This window comes from Psittacula echo (assembly GCF_963264785.1).
Source record: "Psittacula echo genome assembly, chromosome: 9".
Taxonomy (NCBI): Eukaryota; Metazoa; Chordata; class Aves; order Psittaciformes; family Psittacidae; genus Psittacula; species Psittacula echo.
In genome coordinates this window covers 20,014,044-20,027,399 of record NC_137745.1, presented here as the reverse complement: position 1 = coordinate 20,027,399, position 13,356 = coordinate 20,014,044, and the positions used below count along the sequence as shown (strand labels likewise).

The window sequence follows — 13,356 nt, the reverse complement described above, 5'->3', positions numbered from 1 at the left end:
CAAAGAAAACACCACTTGCACAGTACATGAAAAAACACAATATTCGGTCCAAACGGGAAGTAAATCAAACAATTCCAACATTTGTAGAAGTACAGGTATCCATAATAATTTTGTATATGGTCACACTTAATCCAAGCAAAATATGCATGTTCCAGATTAAAATGATGTAGGTTTTACTGTGGGAGGTGTGAGGCGGTTTTGTTTAATATAACTATCTGAAAAACCCTGTACATGTATGGTTTCAACACAAACTGAGTTTCAGACTGCTTTAACAATTATTTTGGGGCAGACTCAAAAGGTCTTGTCTTTTTTTTTTTAAAAAAAAAAAAAAAAAAAAAAAAAAGGAAGTCTTTCCCCCATCCCATATCTCTGGATGAGTCGACCCCTTCCTCAGATCTGCCACATAGCTTCACACACAGACCGCAGTTTAGAAAAGTGAAATATACCTTCCACTAGGCAGTAGGTTTTGTGAAGGCCTTCCAAAACTCCAAAACCTTTCCAGTTTTATTTATAATCCATAACAATACTCAAACAATGAGCACAATACCTCACCTGCAACAGCTCCAACATTTTTCACTGAAGTTACTCTTTGGTTCAATTCAGCCACTGACTAAGACACAGGAGTATGTAGTCCCCTTAGGCTTCTCTCCCAAATCCTTCCTGCTTTAAATAACTCACTGACATCTGCATTCACTAGTGCACTGATTTTGGTGCTCAAAGCTGCTTATCACCTATAGTTAGCTGTAACGAGATCATGACTGCCTCCCCACACGTGTTTAAGCTGCTTAGACATTACTGTCAAAGGACACAGAACAAACAACCAGCCCTACCTTCTTGTGCCTTTTTAAGATTTCTAAACTCACTTTTTGAAATGCTTGACAATAATTTGATACCAGCAGTGGACATTGCTAATCAGAATTAAAGATTACATGATATTTTGCATAAACCCACTGTGCCAGTTTAAAAAAAAAAAATGGGGAAAATGAAGCTCAAAATAGAACTACATGGAGGGGAGGACGCCACAGCAGAATATTCGAGTCATGCAATAGCTCACCTTTAGATCACACTTGAATCAGCTGTGACAAAGACACAGGAGCATCCCCACAAAGAAGGCACTGCATGGCTCCTATCCCGGGAATGTACTTGTGGAGCTCAACACCTTTGGTCATTACCTGTTGCACTTCAAACCAACCACTAGTCACACAGGTCAAGGACCTCCTACCAGAAAAGTGAACTGTGTGACACAACCACTGTTTAAATGCAGTGTCTCAAGGAAATGAGGTTATTCAAGCCTGCTGGCAAACAAATACTTACACCACAGGTACAAATACCTAGTCATATCTTTGCTGATAAAGAACAGGGAGAAAATGGATATGCCAGACTTTCTTCCATATTTAGAAAGCACAAAGTAACCCCTTTCAGCCTGGAAGACTATGAAGCCAGCCTATCAACTTTCAGCAAGCTAACCTCAGAATAGAAAGGAAAAAATAAAACCCAGACAATGACAGAGTTCCAAAACTGCTCTAAGACAATTCAGCTGCAATTCAGCCACTTAAATGGCCAGAATTGCTAGAGCATAAAAGTTAGGTTCCAAATCTTGGAAGCTTAGTTTTTACTATAAAAAACTGACATCAGTTTGGTGAATAAACAAGACTGAGCTTTTCACTCTGTTCTAGTGTACTTACTTAGACATTACTGTAGTACCCTCCAAAGATAAGAGCGTATCTCCTACAAACAATATATACGTATACTCACTTAAAGGGTAAAATTACAAGGTGAGAGGCAAAAAGGAAGCAACTTATTTTTCTTTGCATGATCTTTAAGGTGGCCGAAAATGTATTCTGGGCAAAACAGAGAAAAGTTACCTTAGAGGTGTCACCCAAGCTCTCTCTGTTGAGCAGTCACTGGAATATGGAGCCAACCTCTCACAATCAAGAGGGAGCAGGATGCCAGAAGTAAATCAGCCTGCAAGATGTTGTATGGAAATGAGTTAGCAAGTGCTAAATCAGCTTTTATTTAAATCTTTACTTGCTCATCAATTCAGAACTTTTGAGAGTACACATTCCCTCAAGTCTGGGACCAGAAATGACAGCAAGCTCCTTTCAGGATGCAGATACTCTCACTGATTCCTCTGAGCTCCCAGATGCTCTTTACCAAAGGTACCACTGGGGCTGAGGAAACCCCAGCTGCCTTCTCCATCCCTCAGCTGAAGATTACTAGCCAGCAGCTGGAGCAAAACAGGATGCATGCCTGTCCTCCACCTGGTCTGGCTCACACGACGCTGAAGGGTATTCAGGAATAAGGGTTGGAGCGTACTACCTTGATCTGTGGCATCTGAGCAGGCACTGCTGTAGGCCTTAACACAAGGGAGGTAGCATTTGGCAAAGAAGCAGGACAGCTGGTGGAGGAGATAACCTTTCCAACTACAAAAGCTAAATCAGAGACAGCTTATCTGTCAGAGCTCTCAAACGTGTAGGAACATCCTACCAGCAGAGACACATAAAATCTCATGACCTTTTTCACTGCTTTTATCAGATTGGGTTGACACAGATCTTCTACTAATATAATTACGGCAGCTACGCCCATGTTATTTTTTAACAGAAACAATCACATCACTGTTGACTTCCATGGATAGCATTATATAGATGGGGAGGTACCCTATAATATCAAAGCTTATTCCTTTACGACCTGAGAAGGGAATAAAATCATTTATTGTGAATTAAACTGACCCCATACAGACAGGGAGTTCTGCAAAATAGAAGAAAGCTTAAAGAAGCTTGTCTTTTATACACAGTTAATGCCATTCAAAATGCACAAAGACAAGCTTACAGAAATAAATGAAGGCAATTACTTGCATCTTAATACTCTCTGCAGAGTAGCTTGCACCTATGTGGACTACATAGGGAAGCACAGGCACCTCAACATGCCAATTCAGAGAACTGCATTAGAAAGTACATCTACCCGAACAGCACACTGGGAAAGCCAAAAATAACAGCTGCTGCCACATCAGAACAGCACAAGTACTGCATACAGGCGATGCCTGCAAAACAGAAACTAAGCAGCCATGCATAAACACTTCCTCTTCCTCCCCCACCACTCCTATGACAGCAGCAACAAACCTGATATTAAACACTCGCCAGCATCCTGCTCTGCATTCCTGTCACATCAGGAACACAAAAGAGGAAGACTGCTAACTGCTCCTCCATATATCTGAAGGGTTCCTTCAGTTTACAGGAAGCAATACAAATACTTGACATGATTCTTGCAGAGGTTTCTGTCACATTTTCTTCTTTACTTTCACTCCTTTTCTCTAGCTCACCCATTTCAGAGCTCACTAGGGACCCCCTGCATTTACTAGGCCTGGTTTTCATACATTCTTTCCCAAAGACAGAAGTCGTAAATAAAACCAGTTGTTCCTAGGCAAGTAGCATCATACGAACAAGCAAGTGGAGAGCCACGGCTCTACTGAGCTGCCACACACAAACTTCACAAGTCAAGTGCAAACCTAAATCCTGCCCAGCACCAAGACTGACAGTGTGCCATTGTCAAATGCAAAAGGGTAAACAAATCAGGCTGCAGTCATAGAATCATGGAATCAACCAAGTTGGAAAAGACCTTTAAGATCATCCAGTCCAAACAGTAAGTTCTGAGACTATAAATCCCAGCATCAACGCTCAACTGTGATGCACATGTCTCAACATGTTGAAAACTAATCGCCGATGGGCAGACTGAGGGAACATGATGGCAGCAAGCGAATTGCAAACAAGGCCTCCATCAGATTTTCTATGGCTTCAGTATCTGCATTTCAACCACAGATGGAAGAAATACTCCTTCTCTGGAGCACAAGCTGTGGGTATTCAACTTCAAACTTACCATCTACATTTCTGATTCCAATGGAGACCACAAGACAGTGCCACCCTCTCCCCCAGTGTGCCAGTCAGAACCCACCAGATCCACAACCACATTCAGAGAAATCAACTAAAATCTGATATCTACAACAACAAGTGATCAGACCTTTTAACAAACATTTGGTGATCCACTGAACCAAAGAGACTGTGTCCTATAAACAGATGGTCAACAAACAGCTCCAAGCTTGTATAGGCCCCATCATCTTGCACTAGGCAAGCTGAACAAGGCCACATTTTCAGTTCGATAATTTTACACAAAATGAATAAGCTCTATACGTGGGGGAGGAAAGAAGAGAAGAAACAAACTAGGCAGCTCAAATGGGATGGGAATAGCATGCAACTGCATGATTAAGAAGAAATCATAGTGCTTGCTAAGAAGGTTAATCAGCTGATTAAGGACACAGGTACTGCTTCAACCTGGGCATTTTTGACCTCTGAGCGCCTGCTGTTCTAACCTTGACTTCTCACTACGTGCAACACAATAAAGAACAACTTGCAGGTCAGTTCACTTACACAACATGCCATGAGAAGGGATCCTAAAGCACATCTGATTTTGCTTTCTAGAATATTTTTATAAGGACGTGCCCAGTACTGTCATCTTGATGATGAAGCACACAGTGATGCTATTCACAAAAGCTACCAACTAAGTCTACACAGACAGAACTACTGCCTATAGAAATATTACATTAAGAATGAACAGAAACCCAAGCCCACACCATTCCGGCACCATTCACTGCTTCGTTAGCAAAGGCCAAACTTGGAATTCAGCTTTGGAAACTCTGCATACCAAGTTAAGCTAGGTGAAACTGAAGGGAGAAAAAGCATACAGAGCAGAAACATAGCAAGACAGGCTGAAATGAGAATGGCAGCACACACTAAAGCATATTACTGGAAAGAAAAATAGGGGCCCTCCCCACTGATTCAGAGCTTTATGATGGAGAGACATGGAGCCTGGTACTAATTTAAATTCAGAGTAGCTGAAAACTGAACAGGAGTCACTACCACCCCTCCTAATCCACATCCTACTTGGAAACCCCAGGGAAGGTTGGTTTCAGTCCAGGTCTTCAAATCCATGAGCACATTCACCTCCACAAACTGCCAGGCACCTTTCAGTAACCACTGGGGCATCCAGCATTACCAGAGCCCTCCTGCACCTGCTCCTCTGTAGCAGTGGCAGCACACTGAGACACGGGAAGGGCCCCCAACCCCATCAACTTCCTCACCATGCTGGCTTCATGTTAGCACCGTGGTTTGCCGAGTTCCTTCCTGCGTGCAGCTTCTGTGGAAGGGAAGGACACAAAGGGAGTGAAGGCTAGAGCTGCCTGCCAGGCAAGGATAGGGCAGGGGCAGAGCAGCCCTGCCCACGGGACTGCCCTTGTTAAACCCAGCTCCTAGAGCTCTCCCCACGCTCGAGGACGAGCCTCCCGCCCCAGCTATACCACATAAGAGACTTGCACACCCGAGTGCCCCCCCGCACACATCACAAACACGAAGACCGCGCCTGGATCCCCGCTCCCATGGGCCCATCCCTGGCTCTCCCCACCCCGGCACAGCCCTCGGTCCCCCCACCTCACCCCGATCCTTCACAGGGCCGCGCCCGTGTCCCCCTCTCCCCGCAGGGCCAAGCCGGACTCCCCCTGCCTAAATCAGACCGCACCGGGCCATCCAATCCCATCTCCCCTCACGGGGCCGCGCCCGGCTTCCCCCTCACAGCAGCGCGCCCGGTTCTCGCTCCCTCCACAGGCAGCAGCGTGCCCAGCTCAGTCCTCCGCCTCCCGCCCTTCGGCCTGCCCCGAGCCACCGCCCGCCGTGGCTCACCGGGCCGGCTCTGCCTGCCCAGCCCAGGGCTGGCGACACCGAGCCCCAAACACCACCGCCGCCCGCTCCCCGCCGTTCGAATCAACAACAAGATGGCGGCGCCCGAGGAGGCGGGGCCCCGACGCAGGCCGTCATAGCAACCGCACCTCCCAAAGCCCGCCCCGCCGCCTCTTGAAGCAATCCTGAGCCGAGCCCCGTCCGACGGTGGAGCTTCGGGCACGCTGATAGGTTGAGTTCGCCATCACTCAAGAGCAGAGCCGCCCCACCCCGTTCCGTGTGTGTACGGCCTCCCGATGGCCGCGCACGTTAGGCACACGTGACTTCAGCCAGAGCCCCGCCTGCGCTATGGCTGCGCCGTCCTATTGGCTAGCCGCGGCGGGTGGGCGCGATTGGCCAATGGGCGCTGGCGGCCCTGCGAGGCGCGGCCTGCTGGGGGCGCGCTGCCCAGGACGGGTCTCGGGGTATGGCCGTGCGTTTCCCCGGGCCTTGGGCAGTGCCGCGGCCGTGCTCGGTGCGGAGCGTCCTGCGGGGTTCAGCCGGGCTAAACCCAGCCTGCCCCTCTGCGGCCTGTCCCCCAAACAGCTCTTCCGCTGGGCAGCGCCCGGAGCTTGTTCACCGCTCCGGCACAGTAAACGGTTTAACTCCCGAACGGTCACGGTTCCTGTGGGCTCAGGATGCGGGACCCTCGGGCAGTCTCACACGGTGACCCCTCCTCGCTATGAAGTTTCACGGCTGGCTAGTACTCCGTCTCCCTCCCTTCAGTCACCCGCTCCCCAGATTAGTCTCTTCCCACTTCCCCGCCAGCGCTTCATGTCCCGGGAGCTGCCGCGGAGACATCCCGCGGCGCGCTCCTTTGAAATGCAAAGAGCTGGTTTCCCACCTTCCCGCGCTGTCCGACTCCGGAGCGTTCAAAGCGCGGTTCGCCGGGCCCTGCTAACTCCTTCACCGTGTCACGCCTACCTGTCTGTGCACTAATTCACTTTTCCTCCCAGTTAAGAAAGCCAGCGGCTCCACCTCCGACCAGCTGCTCCTGGGATCGCCGGAGCAAGGGGGAGCTTGAAGGAGATACGGGACACAGGGGAAAAGTTTGTCAGAATCAGCCGGGATTCAATTTTCTTGCCCCAGATCACGTCTCTGTGGAGGACTGCCCCAGCTGGATCACATCCAGAACCTACAGAGGCGCTGCCGTAACCGGAGCAGACCCTGCCAAAGCCCTTGGCACATATATCTCAATGCAAACCCCAGCCTGAGGCCGGCGCTGCCCTAACTGCCATCCTCGTCCTGACTGGAGACGGCAGGACAGCCGCCGGCGGAACCGCCCTGCCACGGCACTCCCGACGGCAATCACATCAGAGGGTGCAGTCTCTGCCACTGTTTATTAGGTCTGTGCTGGCTCTGGGGCTTCACAGATCCACAGAGGACGGATCCCGTCCTCCTCCCGGGCCCCACGGCCACACCAGTGCTCTGGCTGCCATGGCCCTCAGGGAGCTGTGTGTCACAGGCAGCCCCTCACCAAGTCAAGCCTCTCAGATCCAGCGCCGTGCCCCAGTCTTGCTGTTGAAGAGATAGTCCCTGCCGCTGCCTGAGTTGGGAGGCGGCACTCAGCCGTTGCCCCATGAGTGCTGCCCACACATCACTGCTCATCCCACAGACCCCTCTGCCCTGAGGGATGCAGCCCAAGAATGCCAGGGCCATGGGACAGAGCACTCACGAGGGTCCTGGGCACGGCCATCAAACTGCTCCTGTGGAGTAGGGATGGGAGAGAACGTTGAGGGGCCCCAGGGCTCTCTCCTGCACCCCCGGAGTGGCACCTGCCTTACCACCATGGCACACACTTACCAGGCTGCTGGCATGGGAGCTGCCCTGCTCCCCCTCATCCCCCTTCTGCTCCACCACATTCCAGGGGCTGCAGAGGGTAGAAAGAGGAAGGCAAGAGCATTCTGTTGGTGATGGGCCCCTGGCCTTGCCCCTGAGGAGTGCTGCTGGAAGCAGGTTGCCAGGCAGGTTTTGCACTGCCAGCTGCACCCCATCAGCCCATCATCCACCTACCTGATGGTCCCCTTACCCAGCCCATGTGTCCCCTGGGCACTGAAGGGGACTGCGGCAGGGGCTGTGCTCCTGAAAACATCACCACCTTCAAGTGGTGCTAAAAAGCAGCAAGCGTGTCCACCACCGCATCTGCTTGTTTCCCCATGTGCTGGCATGCGCCAATCTTATACTCAGAGGATGCTGTGCTGGGGGAGCTGGAGCCCCCCAAGCTGCCAGGGCTACTCACAGGGGCTGAGCCCAAGTGTTCTCCCCTGCTTGGCCACTACAGCTCCAGTGCCACTCAGCACTGGAGCCCCAAACTGGCTAAAGAACACAAACCCAGCCATGCATCATCCTGAGACGGTTTTGCCATAGAGGTGGCTGTTATCCTCCTCCTCGCTGTGCAGGTGCCTGACGCAGGCTGGGCTGGCTCCAGTCCTCCTTGAGCTCTCCCCTCCACCTTCTGTCACCCCTCATTCATCCTCCCAGGGGTTGCAGAGTGCACATCTCTTCCCTGGAGCTTTCCGTGTCAAACTAGGGCTCCCCTGGTGAGCTTCAGTGGCCCCAGCTTGGTGGTGGGACCCAGCACTGTGTCATCCCACCCTGGCCACTGCAGTTTGTGCCCCAGTCTAGCCACCACCATGGCTGTCCCATGGCCGAGGTGCATCCACAGCTCTCATCAGTGCTGCACCCTTGCTCTGGGCAGAGACGTCTCCCCAGCACAGCAACCCATGGACCATGGCCAAATGCAGTGCACATTAAACACCCGCCATGTGCTGTGTCTGCTCAGCTGCCTGCGGGGACACTCCAGGAGCCTGTGCCAACATGAATGGCTGCCCCTCACTGGTACAACTGCCCTGGCCATGCAGCACCTACCTCTTGCCCAGGAGCAGCTTGCCAGGGACCCAGTTGCTGTGGGAAGAGCAGAAGGCAGCTGTGAGCCCCTGGTCTTGCTCTCTGTGCTGTGCCATGCCATACCATGGGACTGGGGCTCACCTGCACAACAGGCTCCGGGCAATGCAGCCCAGGGCAGCCAGCAGCAGGGCACCAGAGACAGTCAGCACAGCCACGAACCAGGCTGGTGGCTGCCACACTGCCTCCATCTGTGTGACAACCAGACGCTCCTTCAGCGGTGTCTGTGGATGTGGCTGGGTGAGGGGACTCACGAGGGCCAGGGGGCCTCACGGACCTGGGAGCACCGCCTGCATTGGGCTGTGCTCACCGTGCGCTGAGTTGTGGTGCTGGGTGGCACCGATGTGCTCCGGGGGGTGATGTGGACCACCAGTGCCACCACAGTGCTGCGGCGAGGCACACTAGAGCCACCCCACACCTCCACCAGCAGCACAAAGGTGCGGGGCTCGGGTGGGTTATTGGGGAGGTACAGGATGGTGTTCCCCTCCAGCTGAAAGCGCCCATCCTCGTTGCCTGGACAAGAGAGTCTGCTCTGCCACAGTGCAGTAAGGGGCTGGGTTGTGCTGTGGCTTGGCTGCCCCTCACCTCCAGCAATGCTGTATGTCAGTGTGGTACCATCACGGCTGCCCTGGCACACTAGGCGGGTGACAGGCTGACGGCTGCCTGACCTGACAGTGATCCACAGCTCCTGCACCTCGGGGGTGCACACCGGTGCCTGGTCCAGCACAGCCTGCTGGGAGCAGGGGAGGTGGAATGGCATCACAGGGTTGGCACCCACCACAGCTCACCCGATGGGCTTTCACTCGCACCTGCACATGTACAGTCACGGCACACAGGCAGCTTCGCTGCTTTGCCGGGTCCAGGTCATTGTGGGTGTCTGTCAGCCGCACCGTCAGCCGGTAGCTCTTGTGCTGTCGGGAGTCGAGGGGTCCCACCACACGGATCTCACCTGGAGGGCAGCAGGAGCTGCTGAGTGCCACGGGGTGCAGCAGGCTTTGGGGAAGGGAACGGGCGCTCACCGGTGTGTACATTGATGGAGAACGGCTGCTCAGGACCAGGGCCCCCCTCCAGGCTGTACTCAAGGCTGTCTGGTGGGTAGTCACGGTCAGTGCCAGCAATGAGCCCCACTGCACTGCCGAAAGCTGCTGTCTCTGGCACGGTGAAGGTGGTACCGTTGGGGCACACCGGTGTGAATTCATTGATGGGTGTCACAGTCACAAGCATGGGCACACGGGCTGTGTGGCACACGGTGTGTCAGTCCCACCAGTACCACCCCACAGCCCACATTGGTCTGGGTGGGCTCTGCCCTGGGTGGGCTCTTCCCTGGGCGGACTCTGCCCTGGGCAATCTCAGGGACATGGGGACAGTGGCACCCCCCTGGGTAGCAGGGAGGAGTGCTTCCTCTGTGATCTGTTGGTTTTAGGGCCAGGAAGAGGCTTTTCCCTCCTTCCCTGTGACCCTTCCAGGGATACGGGCACTCACTGCTCCGTGGGGGCTGCCCTCCTGCTGTCACAACGATGGTGGCTATGAACTGAAAGCCCACAGTGGCCACAGCCTTCGAGTCATAGTCCAGGGTGGTGCTGACCTGCTGAGACAGGGCAAGGGGTGTCAGACAGAGCTCAAGTGCCCTGCAAAGCTGGGGTATGCCACAAAGCTGGAGGGAGCAAGGGGGGAAATCATAGAATTTCTGTTGGAAGGGACATTAAAGCTCATCCAGTTCCAATCCCCTGCCACGGGCAGGGACACCTTCCACTAGAGCAGCTTGCTCCAAGCTCCGTCCAGCCTGGCCTTGAACACTGCCAGGGATGGGGCAGTCACAGCTTTGCTGTGAAACTAGGCCTTGGGGAGCAGGGAGCCCAGGACACCCTGGCCTGGGACTCGGTGTGACAGCACATCCTGTCAGAGGGTCCCCACTGTCCCACTGGGCTCCCCAGGTCTGGGCTTGCTGGGCACTGGGTGCTGCCCATGGCCCTGCTCACCTGCAGCTGTGGCCCCTCCATGCGGAAGTGGGATCGGGAAGCGGGGGGCCCCTCGAGGGCATAATGCAGGCACCCCTCAGCACCTTTGCAGCCAGTGCACGTCAGTGTCACCAGGGTGCTGCCAGTGAGCACTGTCTCGGGCACCTGAGACCTGCAGTGAGGCAGCCAGCAGCTCAGCTCTGGCCCCATGTTGTGGGTATGGCAGAGCATCCCCTTTGCCCACTCTCATCCCAAACCATACACGAAGATGGCTGGAACACAGCTCGGCTCTCGCTGGTCAGTGCCCTGTACAGTAATGTTGAGCATGGTGGTAGCATGGTCGGCAGGGTGCAGTGCATTGTAAGCCTGAATCAGGAGTTGTTCCTGGGCCACCTCCAGCCGGTGTGTACTGCGGATCTTGCCTGTCACTGCAGAACAAAGCATGGCCTTGCACCAGGCACGGGGATGCGGAAAGGGTGGCCCTGGGGATTGCCACCACTCCACTCACTCTCATCGATGGTGAAGAATTTGGGTGCCATGGGTGCAAGGATGGCATAGCGGACGTTGTCACCGCTGGCATGGACCTGTGTGACCACTTCCAAGGGGCCAATGACCCCTGGCACTGTCACTGCCTGCTGCATCTCACTGGAGGCAAGGTGGTCAGCATGGCATGGCCTGATGCCACCAGCACCCACCACCCGGCCCAGCCCTACTCACAGGAAGGAGACACAAGGATGGCATGATGGCAGAACCTCCACCCTCACAGCTCCACTGCAGTTGTGCCCTTTGCGGTCCATCACCTCGATCTCCAGCCTGAACACCTGTGGGGTAGTGCCAGGGTGGCCGTGGGACAGCCCCAAGTGGCACCAGGGATGGGCATTGAGACAGGGATAGGAATGGGGATAAGGATAGTAAGGAGAACAGGAACAGGGACAGAAATGGGAAAAGGGAAGGGGGCAGACACAAGAATGGGGGCTTGGAGTGGGAATAGGGGTGGGAAGAGGGATGGAGATGAGGATGAGCTGGAGACTGGAATGGGGACAGGAACAGGGAGGTGGAGAAGGACTGGGACAGGACTCAAAATGCAGAAGGAGCAAGAGCCAGAGAATGGGTTGGAGTACTCCTGGGATCAGAGGGAGGCAGGAGCCCAATAGGAGGAGCAGGATGCAGAGAGCTGAGAGCTACAGAAAGTGCCGGCAAGGGGCCAAGCCTTTGTGGGCTGGGAGGTGGCTGTGACAGCCTGGGGATGCTGCTGCCCACCTGGGTGCCCTTGCTGAGGTCAAAGCCACCGGCAGGTGCCAGCACCAGGCCCTGATGGGTGAGCATGAGCGGTGTGTTGTGGTTTCGGAGTCTGAACTGCAAAGAGATGGGTGGTGAGAGCCCCTGTCCCCCTCCTCCGCGCCTGGGGTTCCGGCATCCCCAGGGCTGCTCCCGCCTGTGGAAGGTTGTGGCCCCCAGGGCAGACCCCACTCACCGTCAGCCCCCCGAGTGGCTGCGGCATCACAGCATACAGGGGTGTCCGAGGCGCCACATCTGCCAGCACCCGCACCACATCTCCCTCTGCAGCACAGCATGGCCGTGGGAGCACAGTGCTGGCCAGCACCAGTGGCCCCCTCCACCCCATACCTCCGGCTCCTACCTGCGCTGGTGAATGGGGCATCACAATGCAGCACCTGCCCCTCTTTCACCCACACAAAGAGCTGCTTTTCCACCTTGTCCTCACCAGGACAAGTGGCCCACAGGGTCAGGGTGTACAGGTTCACCCAGTGGGCATTGAGCTCCGCACCAGCACGCAGTGTCACCTGCCATGGAGACACAGTGTTCAGCAGGGTGCTCAGGGGCACCTGTCCCACTTCCTGCCGCTCAGCAGCACCTCTACCTGAAACGTGGTGTTGGCCATGGGGTCAGTGCTGCTGGTAATGAGGCTGAAGGGGTGGCTGGGCTCAGTGCCATGCAGGGTTACATTGGGGCTGTCACTTGTGTTGCTACAGGACACGGTCACCTCAGCCACACTAGTGCCAGGCACTGCATCCTCACTCAGGGTCACCATGCAGGGCAGGTCAAGCAAGGCTGGCAGGAGACCACAGAGGCCAGCCTCACACCAACAGCTCGCCCAGCCATGCTCAGGGAGCTCTGCACTTGCACCCAGGCACCCATGCTGGCATGGGTCTCCCGGGCAGTGCCCAAAGCACCCCACTCTTACCTGCTGCTCTGACAAAAGTCCCTGCAAAGAGGAGATTGTCACCTCAGCCTGCTTGGTGTGTCCCAGGGCGCCCCAAAGATGCCCCTGAGGTGCCTGGATATGCCCCAGTGATGTCCCCAGGATGTCTCAGGAATGCCCTGGTGATGACCCAAGGATGCCCCCACCCTGCCTGAACCTGGCCACGGAGCTGCCGGCTCCTCTGCTCACCCTGGGGTTAGCCCCCCTGGAGATAACCGAGGGGAGCCTGTCTCCTGTCCCTCCCTTTTTGGTCCCCCACCCAGAGTCTGGCAAAGGGTGCCCCTGACGCTGTGAGCCTGAAGTGCCTACCTGGGGCACAGAAGCTGAGGAGGAGGAGAAGGAAGGTGAGGCGTCCGTGCATGCCCATGGCTTGTTGGCTGTTTAGGACAAGCTGCAGCCCGTTGCCACGGGTGCTGGGCACCACCCGGCCCAGCGTCACCGCGGCCACCCGCCAACACCAGCCCGGCCCTGGGGCAGGGACAGGGCACGGCCCCGGTGCCCCGAGCTCCCT

General features: G+C 54.9%; 2 protein-coding genes across 7 annotated transcripts in view; both read right to left on the bottom strand.

Moving 5' to 3' along the window:
• The window catches only part of IP6K1 (inositol hexakisphosphate kinase 1), a 37,947-nt gene extending 32,123 nt beyond the window's left edge, over positions 1 to 5,824 (bottom strand). For 2 of the 6 annotated variants that reach the window (XM_080625934.1, XM_080625941.1), the window contains exons 1-3: positions 5,727 to 5,824; positions 5,132 to 5,187; positions 1,866 to 1,965 (exon numbers count right to left, since the gene is read on the bottom strand). The gene's annotated coding sequence lies outside the window, so the exon portion shown is untranslated. Of the gene's footprint in view, positions 1 to 1,865; positions 1,966 to 5,131; positions 5,188 to 5,477; positions 5,606 to 5,726 lie in introns of those variants that run through there. The other 4 variants (XM_080625936.1, XM_080625935.1, XM_080625937.1 and 1 more) reach the window with 4 other exon arrangements.
• A 1,428-nt stretch (positions 5,825 to 7,252) lies between these two features.
• On the bottom strand, positions 7,253 to 13,212 carry CDHR4 (cadherin related family member 4; the record flags this gene model as incomplete). The annotated part of the gene is made up of 19 exons (XM_080625167.1): positions 7,253 to 7,304; positions 7,434 to 7,468; positions 7,566 to 7,632; positions 8,751 to 8,890; positions 8,977 to 9,179; positions 9,252 to 9,396; positions 9,476 to 9,615; positions 9,686 to 9,901; positions 10,149 to 10,251; positions 10,646 to 10,796; positions 10,887 to 11,052; positions 11,133 to 11,269; positions 11,342 to 11,445; positions 11,885 to 11,980; positions 12,099 to 12,184; positions 12,264 to 12,426; positions 12,498 to 12,694; positions 12,828 to 12,848; positions 13,155 to 13,212. 19 exons carry the CDS (start codon positions 13,210 to 13,212, stop codon positions 7,253 to 7,255), a joined length of 2,280 nt encoding a protein of 759 aa, XP_080481293.1.
• Between the last annotated feature and the right edge of the window lie 144 nt (positions 13,213 to 13,356).